General features: G+C 34.6%; 1 protein-coding gene across 6 annotated transcripts in view; it reads right to left on the bottom strand.

The window, feature by feature from the left end:
* The window catches only part of LOC126775924 (papilin), an 85,485-nt gene that overhangs the window by 16,222 nt on the left and 50,805 nt on the right, over positions 1–18,458 (bottom strand). For 5 of the 6 annotated variants that reach the window (XM_050498096.1, XM_050498100.1, XM_050498099.1 and 2 more), the window contains exons 2-30: positions 15,836–15,911; positions 11,107–11,285; positions 10,739–10,882; positions 10,247–10,397; positions 9,863–9,986; positions 9,440–9,520; positions 8,952–9,127; positions 8,416–8,548; positions 8,041–8,263; positions 7,477–7,597; positions 7,181–7,360; positions 6,805–6,981; positions 6,081–6,266; positions 5,756–5,891; positions 5,378–5,520; positions 4,903–4,921; positions 4,760–4,810; positions 4,501–4,686; positions 3,708–4,388; positions 2,856–3,209; positions 2,624–2,692; positions 2,406–2,549; positions 2,117–2,327; positions 1,967–2,034; positions 1,654–1,818; positions 1,328–1,501; positions 1,131–1,248; positions 502–788; positions 112–288 (exon numbers count right to left, since the gene is read on the bottom strand). In XM_050498096.1, the coding sequence (XP_050354053.1) occupies positions 112–288; positions 502–788; positions 1,131–1,248; positions 1,328–1,501; positions 1,654–1,818; positions 1,967–2,034; positions 2,117–2,327; positions 2,406–2,549; positions 2,624–2,692; positions 2,856–3,209; positions 3,708–4,388; positions 4,501–4,686; positions 4,760–4,810; positions 4,903–4,921; positions 5,378–5,520; positions 5,756–5,891; positions 6,081–6,266; positions 6,805–6,981; positions 7,181–7,360; positions 7,477–7,597; positions 8,041–8,263; positions 8,416–8,548; positions 8,952–9,127; positions 9,440–9,520; positions 9,863–9,986; positions 10,247–10,397; positions 10,739–10,882; positions 11,107–11,285; positions 15,836–15,911 (4,934 nt within the window). The remainder of the gene's footprint in view (positions 1–111; positions 289–501; positions 789–1,130; positions 1,249–1,327; positions 1,502–1,653; positions 1,819–1,966; positions 2,035–2,116; positions 2,328–2,405; positions 2,550–2,623; positions 2,693–2,855; positions 3,210–3,707; positions 4,389–4,500; positions 4,687–4,759; positions 4,811–4,902; positions 4,922–5,377; positions 5,521–5,755; positions 5,892–6,080; positions 6,267–6,804; positions 6,982–7,180; positions 7,361–7,476; positions 7,598–8,040; positions 8,264–8,415; positions 8,549–8,951; positions 9,128–9,439; positions 9,521–9,862; positions 9,987–10,246; positions 10,398–10,738; positions 10,883–11,106; positions 11,286–15,835; positions 15,912–18,458) is intronic. The other variant, XM_050498097.1, reaches the window with a different exon arrangement.

Raw genomic sequence — 18,458 nt, 5'->3', positions numbered from 1 at the left:
AGAAATTATATTACTGCTATGAGCAAACGTAAGAATAAAATAATGAAAATAATTTTTAAACCGAACCGAAATAGTTTTATCTTTATATTTTTTATTGAAGGAAAGACATACCCTTTGGCGTTGGTCGCACACAAACGTCTTCGCACTCATCTTTGCTAACGAATCTGTTTTCGTTGCCCTCACACCCGCCGTACCAAAACCGAGAACAGCCCCCGTACGTCATATCGTAGTACCAATACACGGAGAAGTTTCGACATGAACCTCGGTCGTTTGCAAATGCACAGGCGGCTATAATTAGAATTATTATTATGTGTTTATTAATATTTACATTTAATTAATACAATTAAATATTTCTATTTCTGTGAATTGTATATAGCTTTTTATTTCTAAAACATCTAAATATATTAACATACTATTTATAACCTTGGTCCGAGCTAAAACTATTGTGTCATATAATATAAATATTTCTCATTAATCGGAGAATATTTTTTATGTATGTACCTTGTCGGTTATCGGGAATGTCAGTGCAGTTTAGGAAGTTCTTGCCCTTCGCCTCAGTGATTCCATCAGGACAACAACCATATTTGCTGTTAGAGCAGTCACAACCGTCCTTATTGGGACCTCTAGCGGCTGTAATCTCGTCTCCGCAACATCCGTACTTGGACTGTTGACATAGACAACCTTGTTGGTTCGGGCCGCTGGCGACTGTGACACCGTCATCACAGCAGCCGAATTGGTATGTGTGACAGCCACAGCCGTCGAAGTCCGGACCCTTAGCTTCTGTGTGCCTGTGGAATTAAGAGCCTTTACAATAAATAATATGTAAGCGATTAATAATTAAAAATAAGGTGAATGCTGAGATTGTCTTAAAGAAAATTTACACTATAGCTAAGCTCGTGACGTGAAGTCGAAAATAATGTTCAGGAATCGTTTGGAATACTTAATATTATAAACATTTACGGTTAGTCGAGTAGTAAGTTCTAGTAGTTAGTAGTGTACAGTAGTATATATATAAATGTACATTTGTATATCAATACATACAGTAAACAGGACATTTACATGTCATCTACTCCTTAATATAGGTGAAATTCAAACAGTTTCTTATTGCTTATTGGTCTTTATAGGCTTACCTATCTGGACAACATCCATATTGAGTGTACTGACACCCACAGCCTTCACTTTTCGGTCCTCGCGCTACAGTGATATTATCCGGGCAGCATCCATAATGGGCATATTCGCAACCACATCCTTTTTGTAGAAACAATAGTTTATTTATCGATGCGTACACACATAACTAAACACTATCTTCGAAAATGATATAGCTCACCTTCCAAATGTGGACCTTCAGCTGGTTTGTAATTATCAGGACAACATCCGAACGCGTACTGTAAACAGCAACCCTCTAGTTCTAGTCCGTGTGCCGGGGTCTCTCCGTCAGGGCAGCAGCCGTAAGCAGACGTATTGCAAGACATTACGCAACCTTCCAAATTAGTACCTCGAGCTGAAAATCACAATGTTTTTTACATATAAATGTATAATATTTTTCGAATAATCATTGATACAAGTATGTAGTAGAGAGAAACAAATCGAAAAATGTTCAGCTCTTTTAGGGTTTACTAAAAGAGATCCTCTAGTTTCAGATATATAATTTACCTGTTGAAACACCATCAGGACAGCAACCGAACTCAGAAATACTGCACGGACATCCTTCTCCATTCGGTCCGGAAGCATCAGTCTCATTGTCATAACAACATCCAAATTCTGAGACGGAGCAATCCTTTTCTGCCGCCGTGATATCAGGTTTTTCAGTCTCTGCAACTTAATTAAATTACGTTTTAATAAAATCATTGGCACAATGTGCAGTTGGCACCTACTACTAGTAAACTTGTGCAAAAAACGATGAAAATGTATTTTTACTTTCGCTGTTACAAGGCTGTTATAAATGACTACGATTTTAGATGCTTACCTGTTTCTGGACAGCCTTCTTTGTGTGGACCCTTTGCCTCTGTTTTGTCATCTTTGCAACAGCCATGTCTGAAATATCACAATTGTATTTAAAAACATAAATATTATATTTTTAATATCTCAATTAATTTACGTAAGCATTATTCCTTACTTGGAATTACGACAGGGTGGTAGAGGTGCAGGACAACCTTGTTGATCGTTACCCTCAGCTGCTGTAATGTTGTCCGACTTACAACATCCATACAAAGTTTCATTACATGGAGTGACTGGACAGCCGGCTCCACGAAGACCACTTGCAGGCGACACACCGTCGGGACAGCAACCAAATTTAGAGTCTCTGCAGGTCTCCGGGTTCGGACAACCTTATCGCCATAAAAAGTAATATTATTAGTTATTATCTAAGAGATTTTACATTTCTCGAAATCAAATTTGCGGCGTACCTTCATCAAATGGCCCAGCAGCAGGCGTTCTTTTATCAGGGCAGCAACCGAATTTGCTGCGAATACACTTAGCTGTCTTCTTTTTGGCTTTGCAGCGTTGTTTTTTAGTTGAGCCAACAACTACCGTCGTCCAAGTCCATGATGCTGAGAAAATATAATGAAGTGACAAAAACACCTTTATGTAATTATTTTATTGCGCTAATTTATTTCACACGTACTCGATTGTTCAGTTGTCGAAAGGTCATCCAGGGACGTCGAACTGCTGACGGTAGTACTTCCCGTGCTCTCTGTAACAACATTACGATCGTAAAGATTTTGATATATTAGTAGATTATTTTTAAGGTTGGTATGGCTAAACTATTTAGTTATATGAAACGTTTTTCTATAAGTAAACAGTATTATATTATTATTATTTCTTTGTACAATTAAATAATTTACTCTAATAGTTACCTTCGATGGTGGAACTCTCGCTGGTACTAACAGATTCAGAAGTTTCTGCCGGTTCTGCAGTTGTACTTAAATCAGGTACTTGTGTAGTACTTTCGTCGGTAGACTCTGTTGCAGATGATTCTGTGGTTGCTGCATTTTCTGAACTCGATTCGGTAGCGTATGTAGTGCTAACTTCAGTTGTTTCCAATGTACTTATTGTTGAAACGGTATCTGAGCTACTTGTTGATTCAGTTGATTCCTCATCTGTAGAAGTACTACTTTCGGCTTCTGTAGTTATTGTCGATTCACCCTCAGTTGAACTTAAAGTAGTATCTTCAGGAGTTTCCTCAGTCGAAGTAGTTTCCGTATCAGAGGCTAAATATAATAGTTTATTTTAGAAAAGAAATTGGTTGATAGTATTTTTGTAGTGATAGTTTGTGGGTTGTGATAGTGATAGTTGGTTGGTTGTTTTGTAGTAATAGTGATAGTTTTTTTAATTTATTACTATAATTTTATATTTATGGTGTATATTGTTGGCTTTCTTTCTTAAATAAATAAACACCTATAAAGATGGAATGGTAAGTACTTGATATTTGAAGTATTGTTATTAAAAACAGAAAAAAACTATAAGAAAATAAAGGAAACATAACTTCTAACTAAAGGTTTTTTTTGTAAATATCAAATTCAGATTTATTTAGTTATACCATTATTTTCTTTTATTTTCCTGACATGTATACGCTACACTACGCTATACTACGCTATTTGAGCTCAAACTATTCTGCCAATGTATAAATACAATTTAAGGAACATCATATAAATTTATATGATCGTTTAATTAAAGCTATTATAAAAATATTTTAATTGTGAACTTACTTGACGTCTCAGTAATTATAGTGGTACTACTCTCTGTAGTGCTTATTTCTGTTTCGGTTACATCCGTAGATGCAGTATCGGAGGTTTCGGTCTCACTTTCTGTGGTTATTGTTGAATCAATAATTGATGTTGAACTAATTTCTGTCGTTTCTGTTAAATCTGTTAGTTCAGAAGCTGTTGTTTCGGTAGAAACGGTTTCCTTTTCTATTGTAGTATCTGTAACGGAAATATCTGTAGACCCAGATTCCGTTTCTGTTGTCAAGTCCGTAACTGTTGAATCTGTAACTGGTGATTCTGATTTCATAGTTTCAGATGTTTCAGTACTTTCAGTAGATGTTACTGTCAAGTCGGTGATTGTAGTTTCTGTAGAACCCGTTTCAGTCGTTTCAGTTACTTCAATATCTTTAGTTTCTGCAGTTGAAATTGAACTAATATCAGTAGTTTCTGTAGAAATAATTTCAGTTGTTGCCTTTGAATCAATATCTGTAGTTTTTATTGAATCAATGTCAGTAACTGCTGTTGATTCGGTATCTATATCTTCCGAAGATTCTGTTACGGTTATTGTCGTTGATTCATAATCAGAGGATGCTTTTGACCATAAACTATCTGTCGTTGAGTCTGAACCGCTCAACGTGGACGACTCCGTGGAGTCTGTTATTGCGTCTGTTGTTACAACAGTTTCTGTAAATTAGGAACACGTTAGTAATTAGTATATTACTAGCAAATATTTACATTTCTATGCAAATTATGTATTCGTATATTGAATGTTATTCATTAGATATACTTTTATTACCTTTAGTCTCACTTGTGTCTGTTTCATCTTCGATTGTTTCTTCTGTAGTTGGGGTAATTTCTGAGCTAACATCTGTTGTACTTGATACATCTATCGGAGTAGATTTAGATTCATCCGTGCTTAATATAATCGTAGTTTCGGTTGATGAATCCGTTACATCAGTACCATCTGTCAACTCAGTTTCTCCTAAAACAAACACAATTTTACAGACCACACGTTAGACGTGTGTATATCACAAGCAATAGCAATTAGTTGCTACCTGAACCTGATCCATAGTCTTCATCCAATTCACTTGGGGTCGTGAAACTTTCTGTAAAAATGTATGAACGGTTTGAGCAGTATAATTAATGTTATAGAATCAACTAACTAGTTAATCAACTATATCTGTAAATATATATTTACCATATTTGAAGTCAGGAACCTGTAATAGAATAAAAGAAAATCAGATTTATAAGATCTCATGCTCTATTGGTGTGTCCGTAGTTAAAAGAAATATTAAATAAATATCATCCTTTACATCGTCAATGCGACACCAATCTTGGAAACTAAAATGTTATATTTCTTGTGCTTGTAATTACCATGTGGTCCGGACCACAACAATACTAAGTTTTGCTTTTTGGCAGTAGATTTTAGTTAGATTTTTTAAGTAGCAGACCCCAGTTTGTATATTAATAGTGTGTATGGATATCCTATATATATACACAATTTGTCTTCCATCTGGACTATTTGCGATCGAGTCGGATTTGTCATCTCATCGGATTATGAGAGTGCCGGAATAGAGAGTGCACTTGTGTTTGTGCGCGATAATATATACATTGGCTAGGCTTTGTTAAAAATGGTGACTGTTATCGAAATCATCATCATGTCTACTACTCACCAATGTCATACCAAGATCCATAAGGCTAGTATCGAAAGCTTCTGCGTTTTCCTCGGGATATTCCTCCTCTTCGTCTATGCAGTCTTCATATTCATAATCATCCATTATTGGAGTTGATTTTGAATCAAGTGGGAGCATTTCATCTGAAAGTATTAACAAAAACTGTCAATTTAACTTTCGATAACTATTTAAATTTTCCAAAATACTATTTTATATAATAAAATGCATTGATGCATTTAGTAGACAAATAAAACAATTGAACTGTTTATTGTACTTTTTTTTCTGTCACGTTTATCTAATTTGAAAATAATAATTTTCTGCAAGCATTCTTAGTTTTGAGAAACTTTAAATGATCTAAAACTGACACTTATAGCTTACCTATGCCACAGGGGTTCGTGTTACAGGACTGACTAGAGTCTAGCACGTCGTGCTCGTCACACTCGAGCACTTCGCGCCCTCCACTCAGGCACATTACGCGACGGTATTGTTCACCTCCGTCGCATTTTTTGGTACACTGGTAGAAACAAAGTTTTTAGTTTTGAGCTCTTTTTTATAATTTTGGCCATCATTTCTATTTTTGTAAGTACTTCAGTTATTATAATTAATATTTATTGTTATTTGACGTTTAATTATTTATTTATTTGATATCCTCAACAAATCGTCTGTTAATATGGTCAGAATACAGAATAATTAAAGCTCCTACCTCCGACCAGGGCCCTGCAAACCATTTGGCAGGACATTTTTCCTTTGGCACTTCGCATTCTTTAGTATCTTTGTACTTTGAGCTTTTGTCACATCGGTCGTCGTCAACTTTCGTTACTGCAACTCCATCAAACAATCCACAGAAAACTCGACGAGTTTGGTTCCCTTTTCCACATTTTGCTGAACACTAAAAACATATTTTGTAATGCTTACCGATTGTTTTTGTTTCATTAACATTTAACTTTATTCTACATCTATTGTATCTAACAACACATATAAATTTGGCTACATTGGTTGAAAGCTGAGCTCAGTGACTAGCTTATAAGGCCGCAGATCTTAAGATAAATCAAAGGTCAATAAAAAATAGCTTAGAGTTTGAATGTTAGTAGCATTAACACCATGCTTAGGAAAGCACACAAAGCCACTAGTCCTGCGCGTGAGTTCTCTGGTCGTGTCAGATTGCCGTCCCAGATTATAAGGACATCATTATCATTATCCGACCAGATTTTCAAGGCTTTAATAAATACATTAGTATTACTATTTGGTATGCCTTTTCTACGAATAGTTATTTTATTATTAAATAAATCTTACTGTTTTTATATTTCAGATGCTAGATACATATTTAAGGGCTAGAGTTGAAACTTTGGTAAATTAAACTTATTGCTAGGAATACCTATTTGTTACGTAAATACAAATAAAAAATCAGAAACACGTATTTTTCTCACCTCGCTCCATTGTGTTGCATACCACAGTGTTTGGCAAGGCGGCAATTTGGTCCGGTCACATTTCTCTTCAAGATTTGGTGTCGGGTGGTATGCACAGAGCTTTGCGTCTACCACTTTGTGGTCCTTGGTAGCGCAGTGCGCTGAACGAGCGCGCATCGTTGACAAACATGAATCACACTAATGAAAACATACAGATTCAGTACTTTAATAGCTTCAAATTATTTTATAGTTTGAGTTTAAAAAGAATTTATGGTGATTAGGACTTCATTCCATCATACATTTTACGCTATACATTTTATTTATTTTCAAAAAGCTTTTGCTCATATTCAAACGACTATCGAAACTTCTAAGTTTACATAAAGTAAAGATAACTTACACCAGTCCACTCAGTGAGAACCCAGTCAACACCGTCGCAAGGATGCAATATACATGTCTGTTCTGCGATTGGTTTTTCTTCCGTGCACACGCTGTCATCATAAACTTCCACTCGCCCATTCATCTTTTGGTGGCAAACTACTTGACGGGTCTGTGTGCCTTCTCCGCAAAGTTTGTTACACTAGGTTAAGGACGACAAAAATAATTTAAATTGTTTTACTAAGCTTTTGATATAAATATCGTGCAACATTTGATAATAATATTGATTACTTGGCCAGCCTACTAATATATACTTACTGGCTTCCAGGGTCCAGTAAACCAAGTAGGACATGTAGCGTTTTTATTACATTCCTGGTAAAGTTCTGGTTTAGGTCCTAGAAGGTCGAAGCACTCTTTATCTGATACTATTGATGGGAATCTGAAAATTATTATAAAATTATAAATACATAATATTTAATATTTTGAAAACAAAATATTCAAAAATTTAATTGATTATCATTGCCGAGATGGCCTAGTGGTTAGAAGGCGTGAATCTTAACCGATGATCGTGGGTTCAAACCCGGACAAGTACCACTGAATTTTCATGTACTTTATTTGTGTTTATAATTCATCTCGTGCTTGATGGTGAAGGAAAACATCGTGAGTAAACCTGCAAGTGTCTTATTTTATTGAAATTATGCCACATGTGTATTTTTTGGAGCTTATTCTACCAACCCGCATTGGAGAAGCGTGGTGGAATGAGCTCCAAAACCTTCTCCTCAAAAAAGTGAGATGAAGCCTTAGCTCAGCAGTGGGACATTAACAGGCTGTTAGTGTAAATCGATTATTTTATCTAAAACGTATATGATAGCTTAGTAGTACCCATTTGTGATGATTTTCTCGCAGTGAACTTGTCGGGATCGAGTGCCTCCATCTCCGCAGGGCTTGGAGCAGGGGCTCCAAGGGCCCTCCACCCATCGTGCCGGGCAAGATTCGGTATTACAACTCTGGTTAGTTGGGGGTTTAAGGCCATCATCACAAAGAGTATCATTTACTACTTCTAGTTCTTCGCGTGATCGACATGTCACTTGGCGTGTTTGATAACCTGATGCAATAAAGTTTTGTTTTTAATAGAAATCGAATAAGACATGAAGACTAATGAATGAAAAAAGAAAATGTTCGGTATCAGTGGGTATATTGTAATTACAGACAATTAATCAATAACTGAAAGGAAGTATTGTAATAAAAAAAAGTTACCTCCACCACAAGATGCACTACATGCAGAAAACTCTTCATGAACCCAATTATATTGTTGGTTGGGAGGCGGTGCTAAAGCGGAAGGTACGCTGTATTCATAGCTAATGCCCACGTTTTGATCTTGCAGTAGGAGCTGAAATTATTTGCATATAACATAATCAATTAGATAACCGATTTTCTAAAATCAATATTACGAAATAGACAATTGAGTTATTTAAAAAAATTACAGTCTCTGAGTTGTTGGTGTGACAACCTTAAGTCTATGTTATTTACTAATTACGAAACACCAAAATAGATTTTGTATATACGGCTTATAAATAATATGATTTTCATATTCATTGCAACCCTGATGCACATCCCAGCATGGCAAATATTTGTATCACGTTGTCTGTTTTGTATGGGTTTCTATAATGATAATGATTTTGAAAGGCGGTTGAGAGGTGTTTACTTATTCTTGCAATATTTTATATACGCGACTTTTATATGTAATTGGTATTTGGTCTTCTTTTTAAAAATATAACATGCCTATGTCTCACCGAAAGATAAAGGGGTTCGTTGGTGGGTCCGAGACAACGCAGCTTGTCCGGTGCTGCGAAGCCTTGCTGACTGCGTTCGTAATGCCAAAGTGCGCCCGCGATCATTAAGCTTCGAGGAAAGTCGATGTGGTATTCGCCGTTCAGATAATATAAGTTGTCGAATTTCGCTCTTAGCGCTAAGAAAGTTACAGATAAATTAAATTAGAACCTTAAATCGCTTATCATACATACAAAAAAAAACAAAATAATTGAAAAATGTTGTTTTTTTGTTTTCGAAGTTAGCTAAATTTAGTTAATGTTTATTATATAAAGAATATCGTTACAATAATAATAAAAATTTGCAAAACTGTTATCGCGGTACATAAAAACGTAAGCTCCGTACTACTGTGTATAATTAAAACTTTTTTATCCTTTAATTAATGGAATTATACATGTATTTGATATGCAGCGTAATAACTATTTAACAATTATATTAATTAACAACTTACCTAAATAATTATTCGATGCCTTCATCTCCTCTATAAGTATATTCGTAGCTCCTTGCGGTATAAGGAGTATGTCGTTATAACCTAAACACCGAATAATAAATATAAATAAATGAGAACATTTTATTTTCACCATTTTCATTCGAGGTTTTAAAAACTATGAAATTAATAGATCCCAAATTACTACGTAAAGTAATTACGAAAGTCATAGCCGAAATGGTCCAGTCGGAAAAACACTTGAATCGTAACCGAGCATTACCCAGTCCAAGCTCGGGAAAGCGCTACCGAATTTATATATATTTATTTCATGTGAATTATTTACGTTTTTAATTAATCGTCTGTTCGGCCTTAAAGGAAAACGTCTTAAAGAAACGTCTTCACGTGTCTTTGGTAACCTGATTCAAGCATGTAGCGTCATTAGCTTACCTTTTCTAAGGTCTTGAGAGTCCAGTATGCCGCTGGTAGTGTGACAGTTTGTACCGTTTCCACGACAATGCCGGCATTTGTCCTCCCGCGCGTTTGAGCCTAACATCATATCACAACCGACGGGCTAAAAATAAAAAATGAGAAAATAATTTACATTTACATAATTTGATAAGATATCACACGAAGCGCTTAATAGTACCTAAATTATATATATACTCCGAATCAATCGACACCATATCTAAGGTCTAAGAATATATATAATTAATATTATATAAAAATAAGGTTTCAAATACTTTTATTTATCGTCGCTTTGCTTATGAGGTTGAAAATAATATATAAAAGAAGCTCCTCAACTTTGTACACTAAAGAAAAGGCAAATCTCACCTGACAAACACCATCTACACACACATCGAAGGACTCGTCGCTACATCGTGTACCGTCCACAACTTTAGTCTTTTGGCGGTAGTAAAAACGTTCCCCGCGCGGCATACAGTTAAGCTCGCACGGGTTCGGTCCTTTCGTGTACGGCACCCAACTGGAAATTTTATGTATAAAGCCTCTGTTTGTTAAATTAATTCAAACACTTCTTCTAAGTTTAACATACGAGAAGTAGCCACTACAAATCAGACTTGGGCAAAATGTAATCAGATTAGTGATTAACGATTACAATTACAATGTAATCTTCAATCACGATTACAGTTTAACTTTGATTCTGAAGAGGAGGCGTGGGGTGGGTTCCTTGATTTCAATGATTTCTTCCTTGTAAATAAATACCAGTCATTCAAAATGTAGGTTGGAATCAGTGGTAGCTTTTTATATAATTTACTTGATCAAAGAAAGTTTAGTTTTTTTATGTTATATAAGTTTTATACTTACTTATATTTCTGGTCTCTGAAGCTCTTGTCATCATACTCTGCGCACTGTTCCGCTCTGAAGTCATTAGAGCCTTCTGGGCAATCCTGTGTTTGACACGAAAAGTACTTCGTGTCGCCCCCCGTGCACAGAGGTCGACCATCTGACCTGGATGAAAATACATTCTTCATGAAGAAAAACTTAAAACTTACTTTAAAATTATTTTGCAATGGGTATTTTATTACTAGATTATCGACAACTCGAATATTTCAGCAGTTTTTTTACGTTTTTTTACCTTTACACCTGGTAAGTACAATTAATAAACAATAGAAAAATAAAATATAGTGATGATTATATTGCGGGAATATCATCTTATTCGATTTTTAACTTACGTTACTTCGAGACATATTCTTTTCTGGCTGGCAACACCTCCGCCGCACGTCCGAGAGCAGGGGGACACTTCACTCCACTCCCCCCATGCCCCGCGCCCCTCTCCTCCAGGTATTATGTACGAAGCTGATAAGAAGAGACCGGCGCCTTGCCTTCTATGCCTGCTTCGGTGTCCATTTACCTGTAAAAGTAATCGATCTACAGTCCAACGAACAAAACACGTATTTTACAATTACAATGTGAAATATAATATAATAATGATTTTGAACAATTTTAAACGATAACTAAAAGTTCGCTCGAAAGTTCTAGATTTCAATTACCTACCATATATGTCTATAACTTCCTCGCGACTTTTGATAATTAATTAATTCATTGTATAAGTTAAATTTTTATAGTTCTTATATGAAACTTATAGTATATCGTCTTCTAGCTTTTCAACAATAATTATTTTTTATTTTGAATCAAATTATATGTATGCGTGTAATATAATGTATGCGTAATAATCTCTTTCTCTCTCTATCTACCTATCTCAGTCACTCCTGTATAATATATCTATACTAGTGTGGAGATGAGTTTCATTTCTTCATTAAGTTAGTTGAATGCAGCTTTAATCCGATGGATGATTGCATTCAGCTTTCCAAATGCTATTAACTTATGCCTGTAGAAATATGGAGTGTCCCATTATGTTTTACTGAGTGTATTTTAGGGGGTTTTCTGACGATGCGTTTATATTTAATCGTAACAAAGAATATTTATTCTTACCCTAACTTATATTATAAATTCGTAATTGATTTGTTTATTTGCTTGTTATGCTTTCATATATATACTACTCAACTGGTCATTAAGCAATTTTGCATACACGTTATCAGGGGTATTAAAGAGCACAAAATAGGGTACATAAATCTGCCTCCTTCCGGACGAATCCGTGAGCGAAAGCAGCATTTTATAAATTACTTATATAAATGTTCTGTCTTATATACAACTGATAAATATTAAAAAATATTATGAATATAATTTAATATGAATCGCAATCTTTGTAATAGCCCTTATATTATTAATGCAGATCACCGCGGGAACCAGCCGTTCGTCGTGTTAAATGTTATGACGATAAACAACTTGTATGGGCACATTACGGACGCAGCGAGATTGCTGCGCGTAGGCACTTGAGCACGAGTGCTTGCGCATGCGCATCGAGGGCGACATTTTATTTGCTTAACGCACCTGTCCTGGATTAGACAAATTATTGACAGTAAAATATTTATGTTTAAAATTGAAAAGCGAGTCAATGTTTATATTGTAATTTTTAAGTTTTAAATTGTTAATTTTAATGTACAATTAACAATTATGACTATTTTTTATTTAAACATAAAATAATATATACATATAAAAAAATGAATTGCGTCTCTGTGATTTCAAAATGGTTTAAGTTTAATTTTGAAATCTTTAAGTTAAAATGATGACCATCTGATTGTCTACTGTCGGTTTGGTTAGAACAATCTTCAAAATCGTTGAAATACATAATTATTATAGTAAGTACTCCGAGTATAAAAGGTTTTAATAACTTAGTTTATGTACACATTTATTCCATGTAATACAGATTCTCAACTTTTCAGTAGTGCAACCCCTTTTGCCCATTTTTTTTTTGTTTTTGGGGTAAGAATTATCTCATGCGTATCAATTACTATTGTCAAATTTATTAAAATGGATGCATCAATAATATTTTTAAATTTATTTATTTTATTTGCCATTAAATAAATAAATAAGAAAACAAATAGCCTTTTAAAGCTTTAAAAGATAGGATAAAAAAGTATTTTTACAGAAGCCAGCTAAGATTATGAACTTATTTAATTTTTTATAACTTACTATTTTTTAATTATTAAAGAAACAAAGATTTTGAATACACGTTGAAAACAGACAGATAGCTAAAATTTCGATTTAAGTGCTTGTTTGTCTGGACTCTCAAGTTACTCACATTTTTCTTTGTTATTTGCGTTTTATTTGCATGACGCATGCTCAAATTATACCTCATGCAAACGAATGCGTGTCAACACCCATGAACCAATGGTAATCATAGACCAAAATAGTGTTCTAGATGACCTGATACTCGCGTCACGCGGAGCTAACAAACCCATCAATTGTGGCGCCTTCTCGTTAGATTTACGAGTTCTCATAGTTTCCTTAATGGACAGTTAGGGTTATCGAAAATAATTCACGAAAATAATACTAATATTTCGATAGAAATATCTTTCAATAAAAATGTATGCTGCGTGTGTTATAAAAGGTATTATTTTCACGTTGAATAAAGGACAAAATCTAATATTTTCTGTTCTAAGATTTCCTAGAAAACTTGGCTACTTTCATAACAATACACATTAGATCAATGTTTAACTCTATGCTAATATGATGGTAATGATGTCCTGACGCATTCCGATCACAAGTGCGCTCTCTGGTATCTACTGCCATACTCTTATAGTCCGATGGCACGGGACAACACGACTCCGACCCGACTCCGACACGACCGGAGAATGTCCAGCAACTGCTTACTTCAGAACTCCAGGTTTCGGAGGTTTTCTTGACAGAAAAACCCAATACTTAAATACCTAAATTAGAATCAAGCACCTCGGGATGCGTGGCCTTATAACTATGATACTATATTCCTTAAAATATTTAATACATCTTCCTTACTACACCTAACACTGAATGAATAAATGCGTTCATTAATAACATCTATAGATGCTGTTAGGCCAAAAGTTCACAAATAAAAAAAAAAAAATCCAAAGTCTGTATGTTACTGTTTATTTTTTTCTTTCTGAATTTAATAATCTAAAAATTACCTTGTAAATTAATTACCTCATGGGTTCCTCTTTTGTGTGCATGAAATAGAAATAAATTAAATATATTATAATATTCGTAATAGACAAAAAAAAACATTTTTTCTGAGCTGAGCTTTTGCTTTTTTTTTTTTTATATTCGCCGGGAAGGCAAATGACTCTACTCCACCTGATGGTAAGTGGTAGTAGAGTCCAAACGCGACGACGGCCAGTACAGACGGGAAAAATGTTCTGCACTAGCCGCCTTCGCCTTGCCGGCCCGCAACTGACTTTTTACTAAAGACTTTACTAAAGATCTTTATTATCTGTACATACATACTTGAATGAACAATGATAAAAGACAGCATCCACGCAGAATCTACTATAGCCTTTTCAAACACAACAGGAGTAAATAAACAACTTTCACATTCAATTGACGTGATTTAGCTTAAGATAGGATGGATTTGACATGCCGCAAGGATAAAAAACCTAATAAAAAATATTAAAAAAATTGATGGAAATCGTGAATTAACTATGATTTTTATTATGGCTTCGCAAAATAATGGCGCTTAAAAGGTCTATCTAATATAACTAGTTATGTTGAATGGTGTTGCATTATACATAAAGATATATTAACAAAGAACTGTTGGTAGTGAAAAGTAGAGTCATTCGCAAATCATAAGGAATATATATTTTTTTATAGAATAGGAAGGCGGACGAGCATATGGGCCACCTGATGGAAAGTGGTCACCAACGCCCATTGACATTGGCATTGTAAGAAATGTTAACCATCTTACATCACCAATGCGCCACCAACCTTGGGAACTAAGATGTTATATTCCTTGTGGCTATAATTACACTGGCTCACTCACCCTTCAAACCGAAACACAACAATACCAGGTACTGCTGTTTTGCGGTAGAATATCTGATGAGTGGGTGGTACCTACCCAGACGAGCTTGCACAAAGCTCTACCACCAGTAATCTGATGTAAATCTAAGGTTTATTTATCTTCACACCGTCTTCGATTTCGATTCAATCGATAATCAATAAGGTATATACATTTATTTGTATATATATGGTTATCATTAAAAAGTAAAACAAAATCTTATAAACAGTCACGGCAAGCAATCATTAACATTAAAAATGAAACAATTGTAGACAACTAATTATTATACATAAACCTTGTTTAAATAAGCCACATTTTATTGCGATATGATTAAATTCAATTGAAATGAATTACAACGAACTAACCGAATACGGCTAATAACCTATTGATATAATTTCAAATGGCTTACAAGAATCATAGACAATAGAACAGATGTGCAATTTTTCTAATGAGCAATTGTCGCATAGAATGAGAACTTTCAAGTCTTATGAGAATTTATTGCGTTCAATGTCAAGGCAGTATCGGTCAGACACAACGGTCAGTGAACCCTGTGTCGAAATTAGATATCAAAATTTAAATAAACTTTAATCAAGTAGGCTCTTAGAAGCTCTTTCGAATCCATCATCTGAATCAAATTAATATTAAGTTATCACAGGTTCGAAATGAATCTACTTTACCGAAAAAAACCGACACATAGATACTCTTCTTCATGCAACAAAACGTGTACGTGTCAGAATAAACAATTATATTTATGTAATATTATGAAAAGTAATTTTACTTGGTTTCTGGGTGGGTCTTGTGCAAGCACGTCTGGAAAAGCCAGGTTCGCTAAACGCACTGGGAACTGGTTACCACCGCCCATAGACATTAGCATTGTAAGAAATAATAAGGGATGGTCCCTTACATCGTCGATGCGCCACTATTTTATACATATAGTTATAAAGTGTTGGTTGATTCGTACTTCACGCTGTTAATACTATGGAAAGTGATGAAAAACTCATACTTAGTACATATATATTATATGGCGTACTTACATTATGCGTGTAGTGATGTCTGGAAGCGGTCCACGTGATACAATTACTTAAAACGATGGCTGCTAGAAGCAGCGATCTGTAACAGAAAAAAAAAATTAATTAACAGATGCAGTTTCGAAGGCAAGTTACTCCATTGGCTATCAATAAATTGGCAGGCATCGCTTGATAATTGTAATATTTTGTTTTGGTTTGAAGGATAAGTGAACTAGCTAAAGAAACCAGCAGCAGACTCCAGACACAAAGGACATAACATCTTAGGTCCCAAGGTTGGTGTCGCATTAGCGATATGAGGAATGGTTAATATTTTTTACAATGCCAATATCTGGTAGCGACCGATTAACATCAGGTGGCCCACTTGCCAGTCTACCTACCTAATACAATAAAACTTGTGATATAACTGTTTAACCGTTTAATTTGTAGGTATCGAATAGAAAGTTTCAATTTCTTCTAACTTGAGTTTGTCTAATCATTTTCAATGTTAAGAAATATATACAAAACTCTTTAAGGTAAAACCGTCTCTTGCATCGTTCGAAATTTTTTAGCATATTGACATAAATTAGTATTAAACAGACTCAATCTCAGTTTAATCAACAATGTATTATTAATTTTATTTGATACTTCCATTCGATATAAGTTACCCATTTTGTTAGCTTAACATCACCGAACAACGGTGCTTTAAACGAAACGAGAAATTGGAGATTATTTGAATGAGATAAACGTCAACATTATCTGTTCTCGAACGTACACTTTAGAAATCCAATTACATCGTAATAGTGGACATAACATTTTAAATCGATATATATCTATCTAAAGTCCTTATCGATTTTGAAATATCGATAGACTCATGATAAAGGATTCTCGATAGTTAACTGTAAACCCGTGGCTGCGTTGATGATATCTTTATTAGATGCGTCGAGTGATAGTCAATCAAAAATAAAAAGTACAGCAAATATTGCATCTAATAATAAAAAAAAACTGTATTCAAAGATAATGTCTGACGCAGAACATCAAGAAAGAGTATATATCTACTAATAACATAAATGTGTAATTGAATTTTAAGCCCTTAATAATACATAATTAAAATATATTATTATATTCTAGGGATGAGATGGTACTTTAAATTTAATTTTAAAATCAGGTCGGGACGTACTAACAATTGTTTTAATCATTGTTTGAATTATTTCTTTGCTGATTTCAGTTATGGGAGATGCTCGTGCTAGTGTGCACGAAAACAGAAGAAACTTTATGTTTCTTCTCTCAACGGAAAACAGGGTGGTAGGGCTTCGTGCTGCCCCGTCTGGGTAGGTACCAGCCAGTCTTCAGATATTCTGCCACTAAACAGCAATACTTAGTACTGTTGCGTTCCAGTTCGAAGGGTAAGTGAGTCAGTGACAGGCAGAAGGGACATAACATCTTTCTTCCCAAGATTGGTGGCGCATTGGCGATGAAAGGAATGGCCAATGTCTATGGGCAGTGGTGACCACTTAACATGAAGGGGCCCATCTGCCTACCTATAATATAAAAATCCAATCCGACGTGTTCGAAAAGAAGTCATCAGATGCACAAGCAACACAGCGTTACGTGCTTTTTGAGACTCACAATTATAACCCCGATAAAATAACTCCGAGTTGCTGATAAAAAAATCTTTACAAGTTATTTTAAATGTCTAATCTATATATAAATGAAACACAAATTATATGATATTTTAAAGAGCAATGCATCACAATCATTATTTGTTCGCCCTGATCCCATTCGATTTGCTTAAGCGCAATGTGTTTTAGGTTTTTTAGGCTTTACGGAGGCCTAGGCAGACGCCAAGTGTTTATGGGAATCATTTGGCTTTATTAACGGTTGCGAATAATTTATCCCGCCTTGTATGTCTTAGTCGTTTTTACGTCACCTCGCATTATATATTTTTTACTCTGCTGGATACATTTTAAATAGTCATGACTCACGTTCAATAATAAATGACACTTCATACCCTAATATTAAACATCCTGGCGATACATACGGTCCTAGGACTTAGTTAGCCTGTATAATTTACGTATAATGAATTTGATTGTTAATCGCATCAGCCTGCGACGAATTTTATATATTATAAATGATGATGCAATAAATATTACAATTCATGTTTATTCCTTGCTTCAAAACAATAGTTACTTGGCCTCCTTAATTATTTAAGTGCATACAATATTTTAATGATTCCAAAAGAGCCAAGACGAATACAATCGAAAAAATTTAATATATTTATATATAATATATTTAAAATATAGGCGATATTTTTTATAACAAAATTATAATTCGAAGTTTCTAACTCGGAAATAAAGACAACTTTAACTATATACGGGAAACATTAATAAAATGTTTTCCATTTTCATTGTTAAAATAGTTCAAAAGTCTATATTTTTTATAAGGTGGTAACTCGCTTAAATCCGTGATGGAACAATAAAGCCTGCAGTGAGCATCTCACTCGAGAAATGTTGAAGCGGACTAACGTTGAAACACTATTTTGATGCATGTATCCTTCAGATGTTATAATATATAGTCAACGTCTCATATCACTTTCTGACATTTTCCAATCATTTGCTACGTAGAATATACTCTTGTGTTTGCGCGCACACTT

Source organism: Nymphalis io, chromosome 19 (genome assembly GCF_905147045.1).
Source record: "Nymphalis io chromosome 19, ilAglIoxx1.1, whole genome shotgun sequence".
NCBI lineage: Eukaryota > Metazoa > Arthropoda > Insecta > Lepidoptera > Nymphalidae > Nymphalis > Nymphalis io.
The sequence above is the reverse complement of the archived record's forward strand: the minus strand, read 5'-3'. Positions and strand labels throughout refer to the sequence as shown.